Genomic DNA, 27975 nt, shown 5'->3' on the forward strand with positions numbered 1-27975 from the left:
ATATTTTGCAGAGAGATAGAGCAATCACACAACGTTCAGGGCCAGTGTCAGGGCACCATTTGATCAGATCAGCATTTATTGGTAGGAAGTGATAACATTTACAACCGTTTCCAGGCAGGAATGGAGAGGGCCACCACCCGAGGCAGCCTTCCCGGGAGAGAGCAGACGCCCCTACACACTGCGAATAAACCCCTCCACCCACCCAAGTCCCTGGGATGCTTTAGGCCTCACTCAAGGTCTGGGACGAGGGCCTGCCGGCTCCCTGAGGAAAGGGGGATTTCCAACCGGTAGGTGACCCAGACCCAGGCCTGGGCAAGCAGCAGGAGTGTACACAGTTTCTCGCTCAGCCTTCAGATTCTCCGAATTGGGGCACACAAGGCCCTGTTTGGAAAGCGCTGGGGGAGGGAACTAGACTACAGCACTTTCCAGAAACATGAGGGGTATTTACACGGGGGAGGGGTTCCTCAAGCCAGCGTGCAGTCACAAAATATTGCATTTTCTAAGGAACCAAGGAGCAGGAAAGGGAGGGAGCGGGATAGAGCGAAACTCCAAAGCTACTTGGTTTCTCCAACACATAAGAGAGCAAACACAGTTCCCCCAATTAACTCACAGAGACCAACCACACAGTCACTTCTATCTAAAAAAAGGGGAGGGTAGGGAGTCTTGAGTCGCTGGAGTTTCTGGAAATTAAGAACCCACAAAACAACAACAACAACAAAAAACCCCTTGCTGCCCCAGGGCGCTCGAGCCGGTGCCGCCGGGTCAGTCTCCTTTGGAGCATTTCTCCTTGCTCATCTTTTTCATTTTCATCCTACGGTTCTGGAACCAGATTTTGACCTGTCTCTCTGTGAGGTTCAGAATCCTGGCCACCTCGTAGCGCCGGTCCCGGGTGAGGTACATGTTGAAGAGGAATTCCTTCTCCAGCTCTAGCGTCTGGTATTTGGTGTAGGGACAGCGCTTTTTCCGGGTGGACCGAGCATGGATCCAGTTCGCGGCGGGGTTGTCTACGGAGAGGGGGGTTTGCAGAAGGGGAGCGAGGGGCGGAGGGGAGGCAGAAAGAGGAGAGAGAGAGAGAGAGAGAGAGAGAGAGAGAGACGACAGGGTGGGGAAGAGAGGTCGTTAAATTAATTTCACCAAGGATGGCCGCGTTTCACAACTTGGGGGGAATTATCATAAAAAGCCTTAATGCCCGCGCTCTGTTTACCGTACAAACCGCGCGCCCAGGGTAGGTGGTTATGGGAAGCTTTTTTATGGATGCATGTTGCTCGCCTAGGCTTGGGTAGGCGTCTAGACGTTTTTATAGGTTAGTAAAACTATCAGTTTTGCACATTCGAGCCTTACAGGTTTCAGCAATAAATCAGGGGGCAATTTCTTTTGCACTTACTTGGGTCAAGTTGCTGCGGCGGCGGCTGCGGATGCTGCTGCTGCTGCTTCTCCTCCTCCTTCAGCGGGCAGCCGGGGCTTGGGTGATCGTTGCAAGCCGAGGGCTCGGCTGAGCCTCCCACCCCAGGCCCAGCCCCGAGCCCTGCCCCAAGCCCCGGTCCCGCCGCCGCCGCCGCCGCCTTGTCCCGCAGGAACGAGTTGCACGGGAACTCGGCGCCGCCGCTCCCCGGGGACTCGCGGGCCGCGGAGCACTCAGTCCGTTTGGAGGTGGAGGAGGACGAGGAGGAGGAGGAGGAGGTGGTGGTGGAGGCTGCGGCGGCAGGAGCCGGGGCCGCTCCGGTTTCAGGCTTAATCCCGTAGTGGCGCCCGTTGGCTGGGCCGCCTGGGCTGGGACCGGGGCCCGGGCCGCCGCCACCACCACCGCCACTGCCGCCACCGCCGCCGCCGCCCGCGCCACCGGGGAAGCCGGGCAGCGGCTCCATCCAGGAGCGCACGTAGCGGCTGGGCTCGGAGGCGGCGGCGGCCAGGGGCGGCGGGGGCACGTACGGGTGGTAGAGGCCGCTCATCGCCGCCGCTGCCGGGGGCTGGGCGGGCACCGCGGACCACGAGGCGGAGAACACGGCCGATTTAGGGGCAAAACTACACGAGGCGAACTCGGCGGCGGCGGCGGCCGGGCTGTCGGCCACACCTGCAGGCCGACCCTGGGCGCCGGGCCCCGGCGGCCCGAAGCGCGCCGCGAACACCTCGTCGCCCTCATGGCCTATGAGCGAGTCCACGTAGTAGTTGCTGAGGGTGCCACTGGAGGACATTTTGAGGCGCCGCGCGCTCCCACCCAAGGTTACACTGCCCGCCGCCGAGCCGCTCCCCGCCGGCGCCCGAGCCGCCGACTAGTTCGCAGGCTGCAGCCTCCACCATTGGTCGCGCGGCCCACGTGATCATATTTACCAATACCCGGAGTAAATCAGTCCGCTAAACTGGGGGCTGCTGCGATTTAAAAAAAAAAATCATCATCATCAACGCAAACGCTGCAATTAGAGCCCGCAGGCCTGGGTCCGGGTTTGCCCGCTCGGCCTGGCCCGGTCCGCCGGGCGGTGGCGGGAACCACAGGCCCCAGGGCGGCCGGAGGAGGCGCTGGGGACTATTTGTTCGTCTCCTCTGGCCGCTCGGGGTCCTGCAGTCTCGACCCGGGCTCGGAGCCGTGGACCGCGTGTCTCACTCACACTCACCCAGCGCTTGGCCTGAGCCCGCAGCGGCCCCCGGCGCGCGGGGCCCGGTGCGGCCCGAAGCAGGCGGGCCTTCCAGGGCGGCCCCCTGGCGCCCGAGGGAATCTGTTCGCCCCTTGCCACTCTTTCTCGCCCTAAACCCACCCCGCCCCGCACATACCCACACACGCTCTCACAGCTTGTCGTGTTGTTTAAAACAGGTGGAAGACCTCTGTAATGATATTATGCCTTTCAATAAAAATTTTATGAGGTGTATTTGATTATAGATTAATGTGTCCCTAATAAAACGGACGGATGGAGCAGCTCGGAGGGCCCCCTCCCCTTGCCACACTCACACACGCCCCGCGCAGCCACACACATCCTCGACGTGAGGCTAGGCGCACGCCGAGGCCTGAGGGGTGAACCGGGGCGGCCCAGCTCACGGGCCGGCCCAGCCGGGAGCACCAGCGGCAGCAGGGGCCTCTGTGTGCCCTCAGAAGGGCGGGCGAGTGGTGAAGTCCTCTGGGCTCAGACAGTGACGGCCAAGGTTCCTTGTCTTCTCTTGGGCGGCTGGAAGGCCCTGGAAGAGAACAGGCCACAGAGGGGAAAGACACACACGCTCCCACGGGCCCTCTGCCACCCGCGGCGCTGGCCCTGCCTCCGTGAGGCCTGCGGGAACCGCCGTTCCCACGGCACAGTGACTTGGGGCCCATTCGCACGGAGAGGCCTCCAAGTGGATCCGAAGGTGTCTGGAAAAAAAAAAAGAGTCTGGCCTGATAACCAGGTCTTTGGGCCAGTCCCTTCCCCAAATTTCCCCCCTTGATTGCAGAGGTAAAGCTGGGCAGCCTTGAATCTGAGAGAAATGCCCATTGTCACTCCCAAATCCATGGTACAAAGCCTCGGAAGCTCTGCTGGGAACCCAGACAAAAGCTGGGAGCTGGCGTGTTCCTCGCTCTCCAAGTTGCCCAGGGCACCCTTGGAGGGCTCCCAGCTCATCTCCATCCCCAGAAAGAAAAGGGGTAATGGCTACTTATTGCCTGATTGATTGCTTTTTGCCAATGGCTTTCTGATTTTGTTCCAGAGGGACTGCCCTTTCCTGTAGCATAGGTTTACCTCAGAGACATGCCCCCCTAATAACAGTTAATGTTGCTCCCCACATCGTGCTTGTGTGTGTGTGTGTATGTGTGTGTGTGTGTGTGTGTGTGTGTGTGAAGACTGCCAAGGAAAAACTGCCCTCAACCAAAATAAATCTGGGACAAATCTTTTCCAGTGTTCTTAATCTAAGGTGGATTCAGATCTAGCTCCCTCATTCCCAGGAAATGATACCCCTAAAGGGTTCTGTCTTGAAACTTGGGAAGGTGCCTGGTTTAGGGGAAAGTTTAAAATTGAATAAATGGCGAGTTACCTAAAGACTCCCTGGATTAGGAATCTGAGCTGAGGCTCAAGAAGCCTAAATGGATTACTCTTAGGGAGAAAGAGGCTGGGGTGAAGAGGACCTGCTTTGTGAAACTCCTGGAGACCCTTTGAAGACAGGGAAAATCTGAAGCAACGAATTCTCTGTCAGCTTTTCCCTTCAAATCCTCTTCTCCTTTTCCCTGTCAGGACTAGATAAATCTGGACTCGGTGAAGATTCTACAAAAGCTGGTGAGAATTTCACAAGCCATGGCTGTAAATGGAACCTTGGATGAAGGGAAGTTGTGTTCACTTGAAAATACATTATCAGTCACCTTTTCTGCATTTTTTTTGCTTGCCCCTCCAACCAGCATTCTATAATTAAATAGCTAGAGATTTGACGGGGGAGTCTGTTTTCATATTTCCTTTAAACTTTTGCACATGGGCTACTAAAAGGCAATAACTGAGCATAAAATTGTTTCACAAGGAAACCAAGGCAAAGTGGGATGGGAAAACTCACCCAACCTTGGCTTCGCTGGGGCCTGGCTGTCTTGCACTCAGGATGGGGTAGGGATGAGCAAAGGGGGAGCAAAATTGGATCCGATGCCATGCTAGACTGATGTTCTTGTTCCTGTAATGGAGGCCGGGCAGATTCCAGGTGGGCAAGACTAGTCTTGACCTAGCCCCTGATGATGGTTCCCCATCCAGAAATCACCAAAATCTCACTGAAAGTATTAAAACACACACACACACACACACACACAACCAAAACTAAAGAGCAGAATCACACAAATGGGAATTGAGAAGAAGAAGCCGCTTGGGGGCTCAGGCTTACTTACCAGGCTCAGGCTACAGGGAAACTTAGACCCATTGAGATAACGACTATATTATTATGATCGGAGACAGGGTTCTTCTCTTCTTTTCTCCAGTTATGAAAACTGGACTCTTCTTCCCCCACCCTTTCCATCCCTGCCAAATTCCAGCATCTTAGGCTTCTCCAGCTTTTCTCTCCCATCTCTCCCTTCTCTCCCTTATTGCTCCCCCACCCAACTGCCCCCAAACACTTTCATTTCCACCATAAAATATTTCCATTTCAGAAAGCAGATGGAGCAAACTCATTTCCAGAGTTTATTGCATTATACATGCGACCAGAACATGCACAGAAAGGACAGGTTGCTGTTGTACTTCTACCAAACCACAGATGCACCACAAGGGAAAGGCTACAAGGCATAAGTTGTCAATATTCCATTTCACCAAGGACATTGCTAAGTTCATTTTGTGAAAAGATACATTGTAATGTGCTTTTTTAGTCCCCCTCCCCCAAAGCTTGTGGGTTTTCTTATTTTTTTTAAATATATATGTAATTTTTTGAAGTACTGGTTGTACTCAAAATGCCATGAGTCCATGGGCTAACCACATACAGAGAACTTTTGTGTTAGGAAAAACATGAAAAAGTCACATTGCTGGATGGTTGAATGGATGGATGGTTAGATGGATGCTCCACAGTTCCAATAAGTTAAGACCCAAATGAAAATGCGCAGTATTAGTTACCCTGCATTATGATGAAAAAATAATAATAAATTACACGTGCTAAGTTTTTTAATATATATATATATATACTCATAGGGATTACAGATCACTTGCAGCACGAACAGAATGACCCCAAAGTCACATTCTAGCAGGAAAACAAAACAAAACAAAACGAAAAACAAAGAGCAATGAAGGTTTTGTTTCCGCCTTCCCAGTCCTCCAGCACTGGGCCCTGGAATGCGGTGCCCCTCTCTGATCCCGGCCTCTCACCGGCCTCCGACCTAAGAAAAGGTGAGGTTGGCGGTCAGTTCTCGGATCCGGTTCTCTCGGCTCATCTTCTTGAGTTTCATTCGGCGGTTTTGAAACCATATCTTGACCTGCCTGTCGGTGAGGTTAACGCTCTTACTGATCTCTAGGCGGCGCTCGCGGGTGAGGTACATATTGAACAAGAACTCTTTTTCTAATTCCAGCGTTTGGTGCTTAGTATAAGGGCACCTCTTCTTTCTGCCACTCTTTGCAGTGAGCCAATTGCTGGTTGGAGTATCAGACTTGATTTCCTCTAACAAAATTAAAGGGAGAAGAAAAAAATCAAGAATTTTTTTTTCTCTCAGTCCGTTCAAATATACCCTTGGCCATGACCCTGTTGACAGGAACGCCACTTTGGTCAATGCTTGATATTAAACATTACTTAGAGAGATGGGCCCTGAATGTACCTTAAAATGATGCCAAATTAAAACTAAATGCCCAAAGTAACACCATCAGAAGGTATCTGCATCAAAGATCTCTCTCTCCCTTTCTCTCTCTCTCTCACATGCTCACATGCACACACACACACACACACACACACACACACACACACAACTTTCTGACTCACACAAACATTAGTATAATAAACTTGCCAGGATCTCTAGCAATATTCTAGATGATCACCTCTTGACAGGGCAGAAGTGGAGGAAGCCATGGCCTGGGCAAGCCTGCCAACGTCCCTGCAGCCTCTGGTCTCCCAGTCTGTCTCCTCACCTCTCTGAGGCAGGCAGGGAACCCCTAGCCAGGTTTAGCTTATAGGTGCCTATCCTCTTTTAAAAGACAAAAGTCTAAAGAAAGGATACCTTCTTCACCCTGTCTGGACGTTGTTGCATTCCTCAGAATTCCCCAAATTCTCATGCATTTTTGCTCCTATACAAAAGCACTCCTCCAGAAATGTAACCCCTAGTATGGCCCACCTCTGGGTGCTGGAGGAGAGGTTTAGGGGCCAGATTCCATCTCAAAAGCCCAAACCCCTGTCTCTTTGCCTTAGTCAAGCCTTAAGGCTGGCCCTGCAAAGTGGGCAATGCAGATCCATTCTCCCCGCTCTGCCTTTGCCCTCTTTGTAGATGGACTGCAAAGCCTGCAGCCCTTTCCCCAGACAAAGCCAAGGTTACCTAGCCAGCCCCACAAAGGCAGGAAGCGCTGTTCTCCTACCCAAGCCCCAGCGGCCCAACCATCTCCTTCCCCTCGAAGCCCCCAAACTCGCTGGATGCGGGGTGTATACTCTTGAACACAAACACCGTGCCTTGGACCACCTTAAAATGATCATTGGGTGCAAAGAAAATCAGGAATTGCAAATCTGAGCAGGGGAAAGGAGGCTCTGGGACCCTGTCTGTGAGCCGCAGGTCTCCCCAGAGCTCTTTTGTTGCATTTCAGGTCTGGCTCAGGAAAAATAAAGCCGGCAAGGCTTTGCTCTGCCCCGGCGCCATCACCATGGGGCCAGGACTGGCCGGGAAGGCCATAGCAGCGCGAGAGAAGCGGGGACCATCTAGAGGCAGAGATCTCCCCTCTAAAAGCCGGGCGGAGCAGCACCTGCCAAGTCAGTGCTGAGCTCCGCTGCCTGGGCTCCGTGCTGGGCACCCGAGCGCTCCCTCTCCGCCGGGTTTCCGGACTGCGCGCCCCGCTGGGGTGGCAACTCTGCTCATACCGACCTTTGCTTTCCTTCTCCTGCACTTCAGGACTGGACACGGAGACTTCAGCCAGGCAGCTCCTTTCTTCGGGAAGGCCGCCTTTGGCCTCTGGGCTCTCCACCTGGGACACTTTGGTGGGCTCCTGGCCGCTCGCGGTCTCGTTCATCTTCTTTTCCATCTGCAGCTGGGCAGCCGAGAGCTGCGGCTTGGCCGCGCCACGAGGGTTGAGCTGGAGCATGACAGTGGAGCTGCCTTCGGGGCTGTTATTGTACTCTTGGGTTTTCCCGGTGGCGTAGGTCTGACTCAGTCTAAAATATCCAGGGACAGGAACCTCGGGGTTCTCAACAGGACAGGACTCGGGGACCAGCCTCTGGTACGAAGGGACCTCGGCAGAAATGAGTTTGTTGCGCTTATCAGAATACATGCAGCAATTGGATTCTTCTTTAATGTTGGTAGTGAAGGAGCAAGTGGGGACTTGCTGTGTAACAGGTTGCTCTATTCGACAAGATCTGTTCGGGTCTGTCCAACTGTCTACTTGAGGTATATAAGGATGCACATTCATACCCATATTTTGGTGGTTCACTTCTCTTTTGGCCAGAGACGGGAGCAGTCCACAGGTTTGCATTCCATAGGTCCCCATGTCTGCGCTAGGTGGTGGCATGTACATGCTGGCGCTGCTCGAATAAAAACTGTCACTCCTGCAGGCACTGATCAAGGAATCTACTAAAAAAGTATTAGCAGCAGGAGAGCTGTTGGGAAAGGACATTTTGGGGAGGAATTTGAAGAAGAGAGATTGTGTCCTTTGTAGGCTGACATCTCTAGGAAAACATTCCCCGTGTAATTGTGGATGCCTCTGCCGACCACATGACAACCAAGCCAATGAGATTTGAAAATGGCCTTGAGCCGCAGCCTCCTCGCAGGTCACGTGCTCCCCAGCCCGGCCGGCCGGCCGCGTAAGCACGGACAACAGCGACATCTACTATGCGCCCGCGATAGTGCGCGCTGGAGACAACCGGCCCAGAGCTCGCAGCCACCCGCCGGCCCGCCTCCCCGGGGCTCCCTTGGCCTGCCCGCCCCACTCGCGTCTCCCGTCCCGGCCACCGGCCCCCGCCGGTGGAGGGAAAGGCTTGGTCGGGAGGCCACGCGCGGGAAGGAAAGCCACAGCACAGTGGCGCTAGCACACAGAAAGCATTTTCCTACAAACACTCTCAGGCTGAACGCGCCCAAGAGGGCCAGGTCCCGGGCCAGGGGTGGAGGCGCGGGGCGGTTCACACAGTACCGGGCAGCCAGCAAGGTGAGGCGGATTTCACCAAATCCGGAGGCATCCTACCCAGGGGTCCAACGGAAAGAGCTCTCAGGCAATGACTGGGCCAGCATGTCCCGGGAAGCGCAGGCGAAGACGGCCGACAGGGCCGAGAGGCCACGCAGCCGGCCAGACCCAGAGCACAGAGGACGGGTCCAGCCCCGCAGTTTTCCTTTTTCTAGGCCCTCACGCCAGGATTCGGGGGGCCCCTCCGCGCGCCTTGAGCAACGGGAGTCTTAGACTCTCAAAGGAACCACACCCTGACCTTTGAGGGGCCAGGAGCTGGGAGCTTTCCGCCCGGAGACAATCCTTCGCCAGCAGTTCTCCGTCCGCAAAGCGTCCCTGGGACTCCCAGCGGGAGAACTAAGCCGAGATTTCCTTCCCCAAGCACCCTGAGAACACAGCGCAGAGAGGAGAAGGGGGAAAGAGAAAAATAAGGAAAAGGGGGCAACTCTGACCCAACGACCCCAGAAGTTTTAGAAAATTGGGCCAGGCAGGAGAGAAGAAATACAAAGGTGTCATTTGCTTCTTCTGCGAAGAAAAATATGTTTTCCTTTTATGGATTTTGTAAAAGCATTGGTTTCTGACAAGTGCAAGGTACAAAAGGTTGTGGAATTTATTAATACATATTAAGAAGAATCAGGGCGATCAATAAAATTCTCATCTACATTCTTGGGCTACTTGGTAATTTTCTTGCTTCTGAAGGTTTTTAAAGAGTTATACCCGCTGTTGCCACACACGGGAAGATATTTTATTAACAAATCAATCGAGACTTTGTAAAGGATAAGATTAATAGTTAAGATTTAGCATAATGGCGTTGGCTTTATGAATTATTGAAAATTATACTATTGATTTTTCCCCTTCACTACCAACCAAGAAGGTCAATTTTTGTTTTAACACAAATCGTCAAATGTTAAAAGCTATCCTTTTGTCAGAAGTTGAGTTTTATAGTTTGGGATAATCCCTAAAATTATTTGACAAGGCTTTTGCTTGCTGAAGAGGAAGGCGGTAGGAGAGTCTTAGTTCTGTTTCCTCTGGTGAGGGAAAGTACTATAAAGAGGATATGGTCTGAGGTTGTGGTCCAGCTCATTAAAGAACAACCACCACTGCTACCACCGTGGAAACTCAGAGTTTTATGAGAAACTTCAACAACTTCCTCCCTCCTTCTCTGGTTGCAGGCGGGAGAGCCGCCCTGCGGAAGCCGAGGCCTCAGGACAGCAGCGGGGAGCTTTAACCTTGATTGCCAAAGACTTGCCCTGGGCGAGGGGCCCTGCCAAGCGCGAGGGAGCCATCTCTCCGCCTTTCCCGGCAGCCAAGAAAGTGAAACGGCCCCGAAACCTCTGACCGTGAACCAGTTCTCTATCCAGGACGACATCTGTGTTCTCTTCTCCACTCTTACCCAGGACTAGGCTGGCCTTGGATTTCAGGCCCAGAGACTGAACTTGTGGGTAAATGTAGTTTCCGCCTCAGCAGAACATTTCTTTGGGGTCTGATGCTCATTGGGGAGCCTTCACATTCTGGGGGACTTAAGATTCTGGCTGCTTCTGCACAAAAACCTTTTCCCCCAAAGTCCTTTGTCACCCTCCCCCCCCCCTTTCCCCCAAAGAAATTTCCCCTGTCCCAGTGAAAACAGGCGTTGAACATTATTTTCGGCCTTGGGACCAATTCGCTTGTCCCCTCTTACTGCCCTCGCCCAAACAATAACCCCTTTAAAACAACAACAACAACAACTCTGCGGTGGCAATGAGACAGACCTTTTAAACCTTTACGCAGCTGTTCAAATACAACATCATTGTCAGGTTAAAAGCCTGGCGCCTCTAACTGCTCTGGCTGCTGCAGCCCGGTGTAGCCAGAGGTTTAAACATTACCTTTCCACAGGGGTGGCTCTTTTTAAGCTTGGGGGTGGAGATTGAGAAAGGCAGGGGAGGGGGGAAGCCCTTTGAATATAGGTTACTAAGAGCCTATTTAAATCGAATAGCTACTGATCGGCACCCCAAAATTTCCCTTTTCACATTGTGAAGATACTGTTCTGAGCCACAGCTAAGCGTGCCCAGGGCTGTACAAAGTGCCCGATGCACTAGCTCTCGGCAGGCACCCAGACGCCAGCTTGGCGCTCCAGCATTCATTGTGTTGCCTTGTTCTCGGCCAAGAGAGATTGCCCAATTTTCCCTATCCCAAGTGAGGCAAGACTGTTCAATCTAATCAGGAATTTTATGCCCATCAAATGCCCTTTCATAATCTTTATTTATACATGAAGAAAACATCCAGTCTAGTGTATGCAGACTGAGTAGGTCTTCAGTGAGCTAGAACAAGCAGAATTTGCCTTCTGAATTTGGGGGCCTTTCTGTGTCAGATCTATGTAGCTTCCAGTTCAACATCACCTCATTTTGGATAAGGCTATGAACAGGTTTTCCCTCACAGAAAGGATGTGTATCAGATATAATTTTATGCTGTTGTCACAAAATTCTATTTTTTCTCTTTTAGATATCTGCCTTCAGACCAGTTGGTGGGGGCCAGTGTCTGCCAATATTTCAGAGATTTCTAGCATTATAAGTTGAGCCAAATAGAAATAATTCAAGAGAATTATCTGTGTCGGGAAGGACAGAAAGTTTGCATTAAGATCTTAAAGCTGGGATGAAGCAAATGGAATTAAAAGGTGGTGGCTTTATGAAAAGCTAATCTTTATTTTGCTTAGATTGTGTAATAAAGTTGTTTGTGATCATCTTTAAATCAGTTAGGGCAGTTACCACTAAGCGTAGATCAATAATACACCACAAACGACATGAATATTCGTGTTTTTTTTTTTTTTTACTAAGATGCCCTTCTCTCTGGCACAGTTATTTCCAGAGGAAATGTAAGAGTTGCCTTAGCAAGAAATTAGCATTTGTAATCCAAATGTGGCTTACATCTCCCACTCTCTCTCAGGAAAGAAGAGCTGGAGTCCTGGGCCTCAAAGAACCTGGGGGCTCCTGGAGTCGCCCAGAATCAGAGCCTTGACTTGCCTTTGGGCTAGGTTGCTCTTTGGGGACAGACAGGAAGGTGACAAATTCAAAGACGTCTCCCCAGGTTACCCCTCTGGATTGCAAGGAGCACTACCGGACCAAAGAGAAAATAAATGGAGGAAGCAAACTGGGAGACAACCACCAAAGCCATAAGGGATTTACGAAGACATGCAAGCCGGACCGCAGACCAAGAGCCTGTTTCTGTACACACACAAAAGACTCCTACTTCGCTCATTTTCCCTCCACTTGGGAATCCGAGACCTCGGCGCCTCAGTATCCGTGACCACCCTCAGCGAGTCCTACGCGCCCTGAAAGGTCGGAGAGGGGGAAGTCTTCAGCCCCCAAAGATTCTGGTCCAATCCCCTGGTCCTAGCCAGGTCCCTGTTGGCCACCGCCGGGTGGAAAGGCATTGCCGAGCGCTGAGCTGCCGTGGTCCGAGGGCGGCTGCCAGCCAAGGCCAAGGGGCCCGGCCAGATGCGCCGCCGATGGAACCGCCTACAGAGGAACTCAACGACATTTGGGGAGGGTGTTCTCGCCCCCTGTAGACTGAAGTCTCAATGGGGCTCACGGAAAGGTCGCTTCACAATAGCTAAGCTCGACCCGCGCCTGGACAGGCGGAGCCGGGTGTACCCTCGGGGAACACCCACGCCCCTTGCTGGCGCCTAGCCGGGGAGTCGCGGCGCCCCGGCCTCCCCGCAAGCCTATGCCAGCCCCCCCCCCCCAAAGCCGGCCGAGCAAGCGGACAGACGGACCCAGCGCCTTAGATCTAGGGCCTGGAAGGCAGAAGGGGAATCAGCAGAGCCAAAGTGGCCAGCGTTAATTCCGGGGGCTGCGAGGACTTCACAGTGAACTTCGTGTGTGTGTGTGTGGGGGGGCAAAGTCCTTGTTTGGAGTGGCCCTGGTCCTTTTCTCTTCGGACTGCGGACGGGGACTCAGGCACACTCTCCAATGTCAGGGGCTTTGGTAGGGCGGAGAAGGTACACGGCGGAAAACACTATTCATGAGAGCCAGAGCCCAAACTCAAACTCCGCACCTCAAGGCCCCAGGACAGCTTCTGTCAAATGCAAAGCCCGCTTCCTTCAAACACAAACAAGTTCCCTGCACCACAAAGCCCTGAAATATAAACTTCTAAACTTCCCCAAGAACCCTTCGCCTCCTGCAGTTGCCTCCGGCTCAGCCAAACACCAGCACCCCAACTTGTAGTTCGGTGCGTGTCTCATATTCGCCAGAGGTAGCCCTGCACCACGCATGGCTCCAAAATCCTTAGTTCAGAACGACCCCCACCCCACCTTACCCCACCCCACCCCGGCCTGGAGGCAAGTCGTTTTTTCTAAGTATACACTCAGCTAAGTGATGAAGCCCTACTCTGTGTTAAACAAAAGGCATTTAATCATGTCCGCGGGCTGGGAGCTCACGAGGCGCATGTGGCTTTTGAGAGTTCCTATCCTTGACATCACTCTCCACACTCAAACCAACAACAGCATTGATTTTTCCTAATTTAATTAACTCTCAGTAGGTGTGACATATTTCATCCAAGCATGTACTTTTGTCTTTTAAAAAATCTCTCATGGACAGTATCATTTTAAACCAAGGTAATACTATGCTTACAGCTTTGTCTTTAAGAAGGCAACATAAGGCAAGAAATACGGGTTGAGCACTCTCCTCTGTTGGGAATCTGATTGTCCTCTTTTTCTCCCTCTGTACACAACTTCTCACACTTCAGGACTGCTGACAACAAACAAATAGCAAACACCTTAGCTGCTGCCTGTTTCTAACGGGCGGAGAGTGCCTATTACAATCTAGTACTGGAAAATAAGGTACCGCAGCTTCTTGGCAAAAGCTGTTTCTGAACGTGAGTGCGCCCTCGTGTGGCTGTACAGCCCCCCTGCACACGAAATGGTTGGCTATGGTGGCTGGCACACATGCTTACACAGTAGTTTTAAAAAAAAAAAAAAAAAAAAAAGATGAAGGAAGAATCAGTTTGAAGCTTCTGGAAAGATAATGCCATTAAGGCATTGATACTAAAAACTGATGTCCAGAATTCCAAGCAAAAGAATACCCTTCTGAAGGAAATAATTTGATTGTCTGCTTTGTTTCTGTTGCATTTTTTTTCACCAAAGGTCGAGGGAAGTTTTTAAAAATATAAATATATTTAATTTTGTTTCATATCTTACAGAGTGCCATAATTTATCTGGCTGTGTGGCAAATTGTTTTTAAATATCATTAAGGTGTAAGTCTGGACAAAACTTACTTGTTCAAACACCTTATTTTTAAAACTGTATTTTTAAAGTTACAGCAAAGGGGACCACTTCCTAAGATCTCCCCCAAATCTACAGCACATCCTACTTGTAGAAAAAGCTAAGAGGCATTTTAATTTAACCATTATTCTTTTAAAAAGTAATTGCTATTGAATTACTCAAATGTTTGTAGGGAAATTAAGGTTATTGATCCTGAAATTAGGAATTTTCTTAGATTTATGGTGAGCCCCCAATATGATTCTGTGTGGTCATAAATGTTCGCATGGGTCTGGGTGTGTGAGCATGTATTATGAGAGTGGGTGGCTGTTGAAAATCACAGAAGAACCTTAAGGCGCCTAATTATTCAGAGAGGTTAAAGGTGATGACCTTGACATTTTGGAAGTTCAAAGGCATACACTTATGCACTTATGTTTTTCCTTCCTTTAAAAAGTCTTAGTAATTAAAAATGTTTGTATTTCCAAATGCATACTTCCTCAAAGATGCTTGAGGTGCTGTGCATCTAATAGATTTATATTTTGACTTTGGACTTACGAAAAGCTAAGAGTCGTGAGACTCACTTCATCCTTTCCAAAGAAAGACAAGCTTTTCTCACTTCTTCAGTTTATTGCACATTGCGGAAATCTCTTTTGGGCCACCAGAAGGTGTATAATATAACCCAATTAAGCTGTTTAGAACTTTGGCTTTTATGGTGTTGTCTAGACAGTTCAAGGTTTTGTAAACAGCCTGGCCTGGCCCTGCAACATAAAGTGCAGTGCAGCCCTCACCACATTCTGTAACTTAAAGGGATAAATGTGGTGAGAAGTAGGTCTGTAGCCCCTGGCCTTAGTCCAGTGTGGAGTGTGTGTGTGGGGGGGGAGGGCTTACATTCTCTGCTCCAGACCCACTATGACACCAGCAAGGACTTCAAGTCCCATTCCATCCACTAGCTTCATTTTAGCTATCTGCCCTGGAAGGCTATACTTTTGGTTTGTTCTTTTAAGGAAACTTGGTTTCTCATTGCTTCTTTGAAAGAATTTGCATTGTCTAACTAGATTTCAATAATTATTTTGTCTTTCCAGAAATTTCAAGTTCAGTAGATTAGGGTAGTGGTGGGGATTTGCTTCTCAAGTTCCTGCTGTTCCAGTCTTATTGCCTGGAGAAGCCAGCACCACCCTGGCTGGGTCAGACAATCAATGCAGAAATATATCACTTACATGTGTTTTTTTTAAAAAAAATAATGTAATCTAAGGGGAGGTGCAAGAACCAGCTCCTATTATAGTAAAATTTAAAAGCATTCCACTGGTTTATCAGTGAATTCTGGCCACTAAGATATCCTAATTCAACACTAAACTTCTTCAGGGGATAATTCATGCAGTGTATTGAAGCTATAATCTCATTTTTACTAGAAACCATTTATTCACACACAAAAAGACAGTGACTCATGCCTTGATATGACAGACCAAAGGTACATTTCTCAGAGCTTAAATAATCTGCGTTCAGAGGATGGGGGGAAAGTGATCGCTTAAACTCAGAACACAACACCAGCGCCTTCTAGTCCCCGTGGCCTACCTCCCTACAGATCGCATCGCATCCCCAGGAGGACGGGGAAGGAGGAACAACAGCACATTGGCGGTAAAATTGTAAAGGGACGTTTGCATTTACCATTTTCCCCTTATTAGGATCCGCTCGGCCAAGTCCCCGGCCTCGTCCTCAGGCTGCGGTGGTGGTCGCTGGGAGGTCCAGAGATGACCGTGGGAAGGAATCGAGAAGTTCCACAGAGAAGAGGCGTCATTAAACCCAAGAACAGTGGGCCTGCGGAGGGCAGGCTGGTGGAAAGGAGGGTGGGTGAATGGGGCTCGGGGAGGGGGCGCTTCCTGAAGCTCTCAAAATAAGGGGTTTCCAGTGAAATACTGAAGACGGTCTCTGTTCAGTTTCTTTTCTTTCATCCTGCGATTCTGGAACCAGATTTTGACTTGCCGGTCAGTGAGGTTGAGCATCCGAGAGAGTTGAAGTCTTTTCTCTTTGTTTATGTATACGTTAAAGAAAAACTCACGTTCCAGTTCGCGGATCTGGTACTTGGTGTAGGGGCAGCGTTTTTTCCGAGACCTCTGGGGGGCCACTGCAAAGCAAAGAGACCAAGGGATGAGAGAGGCTCGCCTGCCAGCTCCCACCCTCCTGCTCGGGCCACTGAGCGAGGGCCAGGCCTGGGCCCCGTGAGGGACGTCCCCTACCTCAGCTGAAAGGCCCTGCCTGCGTCGTGGGGGGATGATATATGGGCGGGCACAAGAGAGTGCGGGCGTGGACGTGTGTTCACGCCCGGACACACACACACATACACACACTCACACACTCACAACCATCCTGGCACCTAAATAGGGAAGAGGAGGGCGACTCAGGCTCTGAACTGGAACACGAGGAGACAGAGACACGAGTGCACCCGCCAGGGCATCTGCTCCACTCCAGCGGTGCGCGCCAGCCGGCGGCTTGGATAAACTCCAGTGCGGGGATCAGCCACCCCCGCCCTTCAAAGCTGGAGGCTCCCCGGTCCGCACTCACCGACTGTCTGGGAAATCTCTCTCCCTCCCACCCTCTCTCGCCACAGTCTTCAACACTCCCTCCCCCCCCCCAATAGGGAGAAAGCTCTCCGCAGCAATTAATGTCCCCCTCGAAGTCTACCTTAAGCCCACCTAAATTGGTTTCCTATCATAAACACGCTTTACAACGACCCTGGAAATCTTATAGGATGTATAAACCCCTTCGAATGCTTATAAAGTGGCACATAAAACGGCGCAAGCCGAGGGAGGCCCCCCGCCACCCCCCCACCCGCGGCCCCCCGGCCCCGCCGCTCCCCCTGCGCCCACTGCCTACCTGTGCCGCCGCTCTTCTCGGTCCCCGCCTCCCCGGGGGGAGCCTCGCCATCGCCGCCGCCACCTTCCGCTGCCCCCTTGGGCTCCGAACCCGGAGTCGCCTTGGCGCAGGGACTTCCCCCGCCACCAGCAGCCCCGGACTTGGGGTCGCCCTTGTCAGCAGCGCCCTCGGGCTGCGGTGGCGCGGGCGGCGGCGGGGGCTGCGGCCCGGCGAACGGGGGCCCGGGCGCCGCCTCGTAGAACTGATCGAAGCCCTGAGGCAGGATGCCATTGCGGCCCACGGCGCTGTAGAAGTTGGAGGCGGCGCCCGCGGGGCCGTGCGGCGGCCCCGGCGCGGCGCACACCGGCTCCGGCGCCTTGAAGAGTACGTCTGGCCGGCGGCCGGCGGGCGGGAGCAGCTCTCGCTGCATGGCCGCTTCTTCGGCCGCCGCCGCCGCCGCCGCGGCCGCCGCCGCCGCCGCGTAGTAGGGAGCGTAGCCCCCGGCGCCGCCGCCGCCCCCACCAGGGCCGCCCCCGCCGCCGCCGCCCCCCGCGCCGCCGCCGCCGCCGCCGCCGCGGTACGGCCACTTGGCGCGCTCCAGGCCGTAGTCGCGAAAGGCCACTTCTCGCACTGGCTGGACGTGCGGCGCCAGGTTGGAGGAGTAGGGAAAAGTCATCTGGCAGGAGGACGGTTGCGAGAGGAATGACGGCTTGCTAGCGAAGTCCGACGGGGCCACATAGTAGGCGCAGCCGGGCAGGTACATGCTGGCTGCGCTCGGGCCGCACTCGTCAAAGTCGTTCATGGCTCCGCGGCGTGCACGCCGGCAAGCCCCGGGCCGCTCCCCGCGCCGCCAACCTGAGCCATCGATTGCACAAGAGGCTTGGGCCAGGATCAACTAAGCAAAAATCCCCACCGGGCGCTGACGTGCAATTCATCTTGATTGATTCTGGTGGTAATTATGTCACGTGACGCCATGGAGAGAAATGTCCTTATATCTATATCAGCGCTCGCCAACACACCCCGGGACGGCTCCTGGCGCCGAGACGCGCGCACGCTGGGGGCGGATCGGCCTCTCCTTTCCCGCCAGCTCTCCCTGGGCGCCCCCTGGCCAGGCTGCGCCTCCGGCCGGTCACCTGCGCGCCGCCGGCGGCTGCCACCGCTGGGCGCATCTGCCACCGCCCGACTGGGCCGCCCGCCCGCGTTCGCCCGCCCGCGCTGCTTTAAGTACGCGGACCTAGGCCGGCGGGGAGGAGGAGGGAGGGGGAGGAAGGGGGAGGAAGGGGGAAGGGAAGCGGCGAGCGGAGAGGGGGGGGGAGCCCCAGCCCTGGCACTGGGGACTAGGTGTGAGGGTGTGAGGTTCCCACCCCCCAGCCCCTTTCCTGAAGCCTCTCCCTCCCCCGCGACGCCGCCACCCTCGGCAGCTCACCCGCCGGGAGCTTGTTGCTTCTTGTTCAAGGGGCGTAATTGCGCCACTCTCCAGGGCGCAGGGAGCCCTGATTTACATATTTCTCAGCCCGGAGCAAGCACGTCGCAAACACCTCGGAGTAACTTGGCTCTCTCCCTTATCAAGCCTTGGGGCACAAGTGCTGGCCTCGGACAAACCTCAAACGCCAAAAGCCTCCCGGGGGGTTGCCCCGGCCAGGGCCTTGGTGCCCACGGAGCCCTCTCTCCTCTTCTCTGCTTTTCTTCTCCCTGTTCCGGCCTCCCTCCTTCTTTCCTTCCTTCGTGATTTTCAGTCTCCCTTCCTTCTCTTCTTGTCCACTCTCTCAATCTTTGAATTCCTCTTCCCCACCTTCCTCTCTCTTACTTTCCTCCTCCCCCTTCCTCTCTCGGTCCCTCCATCCTCTCTCCTCTTCCCCCCCTAAGTGTGTCACTGCCTCCCAGCCTCTCTCCCAGGCGCCTTCCTGTCGTCTTCACTCTCTCAGTACTAAAGGAAGGAGGGAGCTCAGCCCGCGGAGACACCCTGAGGACTCGGGGCTACCCTCTAAGCTCTGGTGAACAAAAGGATCTGAAGTCCTGCCCTCACAGTGCCGGGCTCCTGCTCACCACCTCTCACGGGCATAAGCACTGTGCCTCCACCCTCCTCACCCCCTCGGCTTTTAGGCCTGGTCTGGGACCAGTCTTCCTTAGTACCTAGACCTTTCCTTGCCCAGAAGCCCACCCAGGGCCTGAGCATTCAAATGTCTCCTGAGACTCCTCTGGCACCCTTGGGTCGGCATGGTCATTGCGACTCCAGGGAAATCCGTTAGCTTTCCAAGGGCTCTCAGTGGTGCTCTGGGTCCCCCGTGGAGCTCCTCTGCACTACCTGGCCCCGGGGGACTCTTCAGGTCCTCACCACTGGTCCCAAGGCCTCACTTTCCTGCCACAACCTTCTCCCAGCGCTACAATCCAGGCGAGGCCTAGGCTTCCTTCTTCCAAAGAGCAGGCGCTTTCCAAAGGAAAAGCAGATTTCTCTAAACCCAAAGCCCAGAACCAAGGGCAGTAATCCGCCTCGGCCCCGGGGAGTCTTCTTCCCAAACCTCCCAGCACAGCCCCATGGCCCAGGGCAGGCAGCGCTGGCTGTGTTGCTGGTTCCCTCCCGAGCCTAGACTGTTGCTCTGCTCTCTGCCCACGGTGCCGACAGACAGAAAAAGGCGGGTGGCCCGAATTAATATCTATTTTCTAGCTGATGCTCCCCCCTCCCCCTTGGTCTTTTTCTCCTCCCTCCTTTCTTCCTCTCTTTTCCTCCGCCCCCTCCCAAGTCTGCTTCCCTCCCCCAACACTGCGCAAACAGGTCGATGTTGACTGAAGGGCACCAAGCCCTCTCCTACCCAGAGCTGTCCAGCCTGTGTTCCCCCGCCCTACGGCTGGCACCCCCACTCCCATTCTTCTGGCACCCTTGTCCTCAGCCCAGACACCCCCCCCCAGCACACTTATCTGCCTCCCTATCTCCATCCTAGCCCTGTGCCTCTCCATTTCTGGCTCCTGGTCGACGCCCCTGGATCTGTCTCCTAAAATGGCTCCCTGGACACTGCACACAGCCCCCGCGATCTCTCAGGACCCAGGGCAGCGGCGGGGTCTCAGTAGGCGTTTCTGCTATATCTGGGGGAGGGGGATGCAAAAAATTTCTCACACCTTCTCTCTGCTCGCGGCTAGGAGTGGGGCGCAGGCAGCCGGTCGCCCCCAAAATGAAGCTTGCTGACCGCCGAAAAGGGAAATGATGACGAACCATTCAAGTTCAACGACATGGCGACGGCAGCTCCGGCGGGAGCCAAGCTTTGGTAGGGGAGGGCGCGCCATCTGCAGCGGCTCGCGGCGCAGAGGGGAAGGGAACGAAGGCCCCCACCTCCGAGCACGAGCACCGCACATTCGTCCTCCCTCCCCACGCCACTCAGGGCATTCGTTCCAGGCCCAGCCTGCTCCCCTCTTTGACCCCCCACCTCTCTGTTTGGTCCTCACCCTGAGAATCAGGGGTAACCGCAGCCTCCAGACCCGCGCGTCCCGCTCGAGAACCTACCGTGAGGACCGTGGCCTTCTCCTTGCAAGTGCGGCCCCACCCGAAACGCAGGGTGCACACCAGGCCTTCGGGGTTCGCCAAGCAGCTCCGCCAACGATAGCTTTCCGCGCAGAGCGGAGACGCGATGCGGTAATTTCTAGCCACCCAAGATAAGACACTAACTTGACCTTAACTTTGTCGGGGCGCCCCTGGTATCTGGAGAACGTGAACAGACACTGTCTGGCAGCTCTCGTAAAAGCTGACTGGGGAAGGGATTCTGAGTCATTTCATTTATTGCCACTACAGTTCTGCAAGAAAGCTTTTCCTCCCTGCCAAACTTTAATTATTTATGCTCTTTTAGGAAACGAAAGAAGAGAAAAGCGGGAGGGGAAAAAAAAAAAAGAAAGAAAAGAAAAACACCCAGAGCCAGTCCCTTCCCTACAGAGCCTTCGGAAAGGACTCCCTTAAGTCTAGCAACTGAAGAACAAAAATGAGGGGAGATCACCTTTGTCCAAGGACAGTCGGACAGGCGCTGTGCCCCACCACCACCAATGAGGGGAGTGGGTGCAGCTGAGAGATGGGCCACACATACGCCTCCCTCTCCCCCCTCCTCGCCAGACATGAATATTTACAACAATTCTGGATTTCTCCTCCACCGGCCGGCATCCCGGAACCTCCCCAACCCGCCTCCCTGGGGAGAACCCCGGGCCTTAAAAGCTTCCCCCCAGCAGTCCTCGGAGCTAGCGACTGACGGAAGGCGGGGTAAAAGGTTCTTTCTCTGCTTAAAAACGTTTTCTTAGTTAAAGGGCCTCGCGGACCCCAGCATTTCCGAGGGAGGCATTTGTTTTTCTGCGAGGGAATGCCGCCGAGCGCTCAGATTTCAACATCATTTCTTTCTAGCATTGGTTTCATGTGATTTTCCTCTTGGCTCCAAATTGCTAGGGAGGAAGACCACGGTCTTTGTGTTTGTGTGGATCAGCAAAGGGCATGCATTTGGGAAATAGGTCTGAACCAATAGAAAAAAATTACACTTAGCATAATTTAATTCTCTTCGAAGGGTGGCCCTCATGAATATTTCTCCCACCACAGACTAAGGGGAAAGAGCAGGATGATCTAATTATATATATATATATATATATATATATATATATATATATATATATATATATATATATATTTAATTTTTAAAGAAGCAGTCTATATGTACTGTCTTGGGATCTGGGTCTGCGTAAGTCTGACTTCTTCTCCCTTTCCTCAGCCTTCTGGACTTCTTTTGATGTGGCTTCTGCCTTTGTTCATTTGCCTTTGAGGAAGAAAACCTCTGAATACAGAATAAGATTCTGAAGCTTGCTATGAGTCGTACACATTGCTTTGTCCAGCCAGGTGGGGAAACATGTCTAACTATAGGGCCTTGCAGCCTCTTTTCTTTCCATTGTGTGTGTGTGTGTATGTGTGTGTGTGTGTGTACACACATTGAAAGAAAGTGATTTAAAATATTTTTAAATGTAAATCTAATTCATTTTCAGAGAAGGGGAGTTCGAATGTTGAATGCTCAGTATTAGAAATTTATTGTTTTTGCTAATTCTTCTTCTAACCGAAAACTAGCTTCCACCTCAACCACTCAGAAGCCAGGCTGTGCAAGGGAGTTAGTATGAAGCAGGCCCTGGCTTTACTGGACAGAATTAGAAGCTCCAAAGGCCTACAGGGTCTTTAGGCCACATTTCCCAAGGGGCCTATTGGGATCCTGGTGGAGGTGCCTTTGGATCTTCATAGCCCTTTCCAGAAAAGCCTGACCACAACTTTGGCAGACTGATGTTTTGTTTTGAAATCTGAGGAGCTTCGAATCTTGGCGCCCCCTCCCATGATAACAAGCTTTAAAATTTGAGAATTCAGTCAAAATGCAGAAACCCTAACTCACAACAAGCTGAGAATTTCCCTTCATGTTGGAGATACATTCAGTTCTGTCTGTCTTCCTACATTTGGCTATTCCATACATATTTTGTTCTTAGGTTTTTATGCCCTACTTCCTAACTGCGTTGGAAGCCATTTTCTCATTTAATGAACAGCCAACACCCAAAGTGAAACTTCAATCAGGAAAAAAGAAAGAAAGAAAAATGAATTTGGTGGCTTGACAAACATTACAAAGGAATCCAAAATGTTATTTTTATATAAAGAATCAACATCACCCCCTTGACAGCTTGGCTGGAACCTGGATATTTATTTTCACTCAAAACATTTCTATGCATCTAATATATACAATGAGTTATTTTGACAAAAATAAAAGCAAAATATGTATGGCAGCTCTTAGCAAAAAAAAAACAAAAAAAATTTTTAAAGACACCTGCCATTAGTCTAAACACCAACTGAAGTCACTTGGACTGCAGCTAACAGGTTCCTGGGAGGTGCCCTCCTAGGTCCAGGCCCTGGTTCTCCACTAGAAAAAAAAATCATTGGATTTCAGGAAGACTGTTGTACATTTTGCTAGGAGTTGGAGGGAGAAGGTTACTACATTTCAGAAGAAAAGGCAGAAGAGGCTTGAAGCAGAGGTTCACTGAGAGTAAGTCTGGACACCCTAACACACCCAGAACAACTCCATCTGGTATAAAGAACCTCAGAGTCCACAAGACAAACCTGCCAGCACTTAATGCCTTAAAAGCTTCACAGGGACAGACCAGACTGGTCCCAGAGAAAACACAGTAGCTGGGCCTTTGGTGGAGTTGGTAGGTGATGGAGAAGGTGAGAGAGAAGCTTCCAGTTTTGTTTGCTTTTCAAGAGAAGCAACCAGAGTCTGAGAATCTTAAGAAATCTCTTTCTTCCCCCCATAAAGGTGGAGTTTTTACTTCTTCTTGTAGTGGCCCAGTAAGGTCATTCAAGAAAGAAAGACATGTCAACACCTTTACTCACCTCAAGAGGAAAGTCATATTTATAACTCAAGTGTACCCTCCCCTTCTTGCTTGCTGCCTTCTCCTTCCCCAAGATGTGGTTCCATCCTCCCTGTGCAGCCAAGCCTCAAAACAGACCAAGCAGCTCCCCTCACCAGAGCTCACCTTTGGTGGTCCAGTTACAGGAGCATGGACTTAGCCTGGGAATGTGTCAGGAGGTGGGAGTGGTAGAGGAATTTTTGCCAGGCTCTTTTTTTTTTTTTTGAGATTGCAGTTTGTTTTGGGGTCTGAGTCTTGCTCAGACGCCCCCTCTGGAAAGGAAGGCTTTCACCCCAGCCCATTTTACCCAGACAGCCTTCTCAGGAAACTCTGATTTTGTCTGGGCACCCTGGTCCAACCTTCCTCCCCTTTCCCTCAGTCTGAAGGTCTAGGGCAGCTTTTGTCTTTCCAAACCATCCAGGGCAGCTGGAAGTGTGTGTGTGTGTGGGGGGGGGGGGGGGGGGACTGGGCCTTTCCCTTTCTTCAGAGTGTACATTCTGGCTTGGCCACAAAGAGCTTTTACTGCAAAGGGAACGATATTATCCACAGCCCTTTCCAGTGAGACTAGGTCTCAAGAGCTTCCTGTGTTCATGTTCCCTCGGAGGTCTAGCTAGGCGCCTGCTAAATGCAAGCAAGGCTAGAGAGAGGGAGACAAGGAGAACTAGCGGGTTTAAAATAGGACGTACAAGTACAAGGATTCTATAGTGAGTCCTGGTTGCAAATGCCCCCACCCCCTCCACCAAAAGCCAAGACAGGTGTCTTCCAGCCCCACGTGGAAACCGTGAGACCAAAGTTGCTTTGCAATTCCAAAACGCCCCTTAGGAGCTTCTCAGAGAGAGCAGGAAGCAAAGAGGCCCCTCCCTAAGTGGCCTCATCTCCAAATCCCCTACTGGCTTCTGGGGCTGTAGAGTGAGCGGGAGAGTCCTCAGACCCGTGAAGAAGGAGCCGAAGGAATCGCCTCAACCCTCCACCAGGCCTTGGTCCAGAAAGGCAGGCCTGGCGCAGCGGAGGCCACGCGCGCAGCTAATAGAGCGCCAGCGCCTGCTCGCGCAGCACCACGCGCTTCTTCTTCATACGCCGGTTCTGGAACCAAATTTTGACTTGCTGGTCGCTGAGATTCAGCCTGTTGGACAATTCCTTGCGCTTCTGCCGGTTGATGAATTCGTTGGCGAGGAATTCGTTCTCCAGCTCGGCAATCTGCTGCTTCGTGTAGGGTTTCCGCTTCTTCCGGGCCCTCCCCGGGGCTGCCCCCCACGGCAAGCCTGCAACACAGCCCCCACCCGTGTCAGTCTGGCACGCTCCCGGCCGACTGCCCACCCACCTCCCTCCCCGGCCTTCTACCTCCCTAGGCAATCCTGCCCCCACCCCCACAAGCCTTCCCTGCACCCCACCTCCCATCCGGGCCCAAACGGGCCTGGGGAGCATGGGCACCGGTTACCGTCGGGCAGCGAAGGTCGCAAGCAAGAGGCGACACCCGCCGCCTGCACTGTCATGTTCAAGTTGAGCGGGCCCTTGGTGTCTTCCTTGAAGCTGGAGGCGCAGGGGGCCCCCTGGAGCAGGGTCGCCGAGCCCGGCGCCGCCGAGCGGCCCACCCCCGCGTAGTCGTACTTGACTGCTTTGAGAGCAGCGGCCGCCCCTGCAGCCAAGCTAGACTCCGGGGTGTAGGGTGGTCGCGTACGGCCACGCTCCTCAGGCCCCGCAGCTGCTTCAGGAGTGTAGAACTTGACCTGGTCTTCGGGTCCATCCTTGGTGCCTGGAGGCTGCAGGCCTAGAGGCCCGGAGCTGGCCAGGTATGGCTGCGAGAAGCCGCTAAAGGCAGTGGCGCTGGCGGGCTGCGCGCACGAGCCGGGCGTGGCGGCCCAGGGCAGCGCGCTGCGCGGATAGGAGATGGGGGGAAGCGCGGCCAGCTGGCCGCCATTCGGCCGCAGGTTGGAAAAGTAGAAAGATTCGGACTGCAGATTCAGAAGCGAGCCCACATAGCCCGCTCTGTAGAGACTGCGCTCACACATCTCCAACAAAGGACTTGAGCTGCTCTCGCAACAGTATTTAGTTACAGCCGGGAATAAGAGGACAGGCTCAGACGATTGGACGAAACTTTGCCTGCAGGTTCTTCAAAGCCGGTCATTTCAGCACCGCCTACATCCCCCCGACCCGTTTTCCCCCCCTTCAGGGTATTATGATAACACCCGCAATGTTCGATGGCGAACGACTAGGTTGCCAGCAAAGCCCAAAGCATGCTGAGCCAGAGGGAAAGCCTTTGGGAGTTTGCAGGCCTGCCTTCAAGAGTTGGCGACATTGAGCTGAGGGTGCCTTTATTCAAGTGTCCCAGGGGACTCTGCTCAGTCTTCATTGGCTTCGGGACCTCGTTTTCCACTGGCTACCGGGGCCGGGCTTGGTTCCACCGGTTTTAAGTTGCAGCTGGAACATTCTCCTGTTAGGGGTGGCTCTGTGCTTGGCTGGAGAAGGCGAGGGTCTAGCGGAGCCATCAACTCGATCCTTGGGTCTGAACAATACCCCTCCCACCTGAACCCCTTTCAGGCCACGGCCCAAAGGGTCTAACAGCTACTCATGCATTGCATGAGTCCCAGCCACAGACACAACCCACGATGTTCACCAAAGGGAGAGAAAAGCATCGTAAATTCCACCCAAGTTTGGCGACAAGGAAGGAAGTTCCTTCACTCCTGGCGTTGGAGCCCAAGTCCAAGAACTCTGCCCCCAAAGAAGTTGCCATCCAAGTCCTTGAAGAATGCCACCGGGCAATCAGGCAGCTCCAGTAGTTAATCTTGGCCGTTCCTTTCATCACCAGGAGTCACCTTGACTACTCCCTGTAAGCCAGAATCCCACCGTGTCCATTCCTGGCCAGGCACAGCAGGACAACTCCCTAGGTCTTGGTGTGGAGGAACAAACAAGCCAGAGCCACCGGGCTGAGAAGAGCAAGCAGACACCGAGGCAGGCGGCCAGTTAGCTGCGTGCCTCGCCTCTGCGGCCCAGGGTCGGGAGGCTGGCAGGTTCACGGGTCTGGAAAACGGAAACGAGCAAGGCGGCAGTTTCTAGTGGGGGCAGCATCCGCAGCCCTTAACTCGGGCCCTCCAGTGTAGCCCAGCCAAAGATCTAAGAATCTTCTACCTCCGGCACCAAGCCCCCCCGAGCCCCTGTGACGGGCGCTAGCCCTAGCCGGCAGCAGACAGGACCCACGTCCCTGAGCCAAGCTGGAATTGGTTAGACCGCCAGCTATGGCGGAGACCACACAGGCGCCGCCGGAGGGCAAGGCTGACCACCGCGCCTCCACTTTATTGTGTGAGTTATGGCGACCAATTGGGCGGCTCGGGGGAACGCAACTGGCCTTTCTCCTGCTCTAGGGCGGGGGTGGAGTAGGAGTTGGGGAAGTGGGGGGGGGGAGCCCTGGGCTCCTCAGGGCATTGCCAGTTTCTTCAGGAGCTCAGGCACGAGCGATGCTCTATGCTCCCCATCTTTCCATGCGAAGTGGGGGTAGGTACAAGCTACAGACCCAGTTCCTAGGGATTTGATGACATCCTGAGGCGTTGGTTCTCCGATAACTCTAACTTTGTGAAACTATGATGTCCCAATAGTCACAGGCCGGAAAATTCCAGATCCAGGTGTGTTTGCAGTCTAGGTGCTTCTTGTCTCAATACCCTACTATTCTCTAGTATTTGTATGCCTTGGGGTGTCTCCCTCCAATTCTTGGGCAGCCTTACAGCAACCGTTTGTCCCTTGGGACTAAATGAATAAAAGGACCTAAGTGTGAAACAGGTAAGACCAAGACACCTAGACTTCCGCCGCTGCCCCAACCGTTCTGCTTTATGCCCAGGTTCACGACTTTAGATATCTGATAAGCAAAGTCTTGTTCGTAAAGAGCTAGGAGCTGGAGGCCCGAAGGAGGGTGGGAGGCGGGAAGGAGGCTTGCTTGACTCCTCAACTAGAGAATGAGACAGGAGCCTGTGGCGCAGGAGCTAAACCGCTAGTTCTGCCAATGCCTCCAATCGCCCAGGAGATGGCGAGCGCGCTCCACGCCTGGCGAAGCGCCGCCGCACGGTCAAGATCAACAGCGAAGGGCGGCGGGGCCGGCTGGGGGTCGCCAGTCGGCGCGGTCACGGCCCGCAGCTGGGAGCTGCGGATAGCCTCGGAAAGCTGGACGTGGTGGCGGCGAGGCTGACACCGACACGGAACCCAGGGACTAGACCTGAGGAAGCGTAGCGGGAGCGCCTTTGTCTCCTCCTGTATCCCAGCTCTGAGTCTTCCCTTCGCCTCTGAATCTCGTAGACTCGCTGACCCCGATGCCCCACCGAAGCGCCAGAAATCTACCAGGTTTCAGAGCAGCTCTCCCTGCAGCTTCTGGGTCTCTAACCAAAGGAAAGGGCTCTATTCAAACTCTCAAAGCTTTAAGGCCTCTCTGCAGGCCTACTTCGCAGTGCCTGGGCCAGTGCAGGGCTCTACCTCCCTCCTCAATTTAGAATATGAAAGGAACACATATAAATAACAAAGCCTTCATCTGTTATTGATTTAGTCGTTAATCCAGATTCCACCAGAGAGCATTTGAGCGCAGTTTTAATCTTCAGCAAATCTCCTATTTCTCTTAGGCGGAGGGAAATTGACGAGTAAACTACAGATCAAAGGAAAATCTCTCAGCAAGCCCCTCTACCCACGATGAGAAACCCGAGAAACGGATCTGGGGTATGGAGTTCTTCCCAAGAGCCCGAAACTTGCAAAAAAGAAGGGGAAGGGGCG

The 27975-nt window shown here is 53.2% G+C and overlaps 4 protein-coding genes across 4 annotated transcripts; all 4 read right to left on the bottom strand.

The window, feature by feature from the left end:
- Nucleotides 1–47: 47 nt before the first annotated feature.
- On the bottom strand, nucleotides 48–2673 carry Hoxd9 (homeobox D9). The gene is made up of 2 exons (XM_042694045.1): nucleotides 1385–2673; nucleotides 48–1004 (listed from the first exon to the last, which is right to left on the bottom strand). Exons 1-2 carry the CDS (start codon nucleotides 2190–2192, stop codon nucleotides 763–765), a joined length of 1050 nt encoding a protein of 349 aa, XP_042549979.1. The 5' UTR covers nucleotides 2193–2673; the 3' UTR covers nucleotides 48–762.
- Nucleotides 2674–5082: 2409 nt separating this feature from the next.
- Hoxd10 (homeobox D10) lies at nucleotides 5083–8300 on the bottom strand. The gene is made up of 2 exons (XM_042694234.1): nucleotides 7466–8300; nucleotides 5083–6066 (listed from the first exon to the last, which is right to left on the bottom strand). The coding sequence occupies exons 1-2, from the start codon at nucleotides 8208–8210 to the stop codon at nucleotides 5789–5791; spliced, it is 1023 nt and encodes a 340-aa protein (XP_042550168.1). The 5' UTR covers nucleotides 8211–8300; the 3' UTR covers nucleotides 5083–5788.
- Nucleotides 5987–17898, bottom strand: Hoxd11 (homeobox D11). Its single transcript, XM_042694235.1, has 3 exons — nucleotides 16855–17898; nucleotides 15649–16105; nucleotides 5987–6066 (listed from the first exon to the last, which is right to left on the bottom strand). Exons 1-2 carry the CDS (start codon nucleotides 17633–17635, stop codon nucleotides 15870–15872), a joined length of 1017 nt encoding a protein of 338 aa, XP_042550169.1. The 5' UTR covers nucleotides 17636–17898; the 3' UTR covers nucleotides 5987–6066; nucleotides 15649–15869.
- Nucleotides 17899–24252: 6354 nt separating this feature from the next.
- On the bottom strand, nucleotides 24253–25238 carry Hoxd12 (homeobox D12). The gene is made up of 2 exons (XM_042694240.1): nucleotides 24668–25238; nucleotides 24253–24491 (listed from the first exon to the last, which is right to left on the bottom strand). Exons 1-2 carry the CDS (start codon nucleotides 25236–25238, stop codon nucleotides 24253–24255), a joined length of 810 nt encoding a protein of 269 aa, XP_042550174.1.
- Nucleotides 25239–27975: the final 2737 nt, after the last annotated feature.

The sequence above is a fragment of the Dipodomys spectabilis genome, unplaced genomic scaffold (assembly GCF_019054845.1).
Source record: "Dipodomys spectabilis isolate Male_0828 unplaced genomic scaffold, ASM1905484v1 ptg000174l, whole genome shotgun sequence".
NCBI classification, from domain to species: domain Eukaryota; kingdom Metazoa; phylum Chordata; class Mammalia; order Rodentia; family Heteromyidae; genus Dipodomys; species Dipodomys spectabilis.

Bases quoted from the DNA above. Each gene is read 5' to 3' on its own strand.
- Hoxd9 (XM_042694045.1), bottom strand. From the start codon at position 2,192: ATGTCCTCCAGTGGCACCCTCAGCAACTACTACGTGGACTCGCTCATA. The intron at 1,005-1,384 runs GTAAGTGCAAAA...CCCTCTCCGTAG, and splicing joins GCCGCAGCAACTTGACCCAA to ACAACCCCGCCGCGAACTGG.
- Hoxd10 (XM_042694234.1), bottom strand. From the start codon at position 8,210: ATGTCCTTTCCCAACAGCTCTCCTGCTGCTAATACTTTTTTAGTAGAT. The intron at 6,067-7,465 runs GTCGGTATGAGC...TAATTTTGTTAG, and splicing joins GCAGGAGAAGGAAAGCAAAG to AGGAAATCAAGTCTGATACT.
- Hoxd12 (XM_042694240.1), bottom strand. From the start codon at position 25,238: ATGTGTGAGCGCAGTCTCTACAGAGCGGGCTATGTGGGCTCGCTTCTG. The intron at 24,492-24,667 runs GTAACCGGTGCC...GCTGTGTTGCAG, and splicing joins GCGACCTTCGCTGCCCGACG to GCTTGCCGTGGGGGGCAGCC.
- Hoxd11 (XM_042694235.1), bottom strand. From the start codon at position 17,635: ATGAACGACTTTGACGAGTGCGGCCCGAGCGCAGCCAGCATGTACCTG. The intron at 16,106-16,854 runs GTAGGCAGTGGG...TTTGCTTTGCAG, and splicing joins CGAGAAGAGCGGCGGCACAG to TGGCCCCCCAGAGGTCTCGG.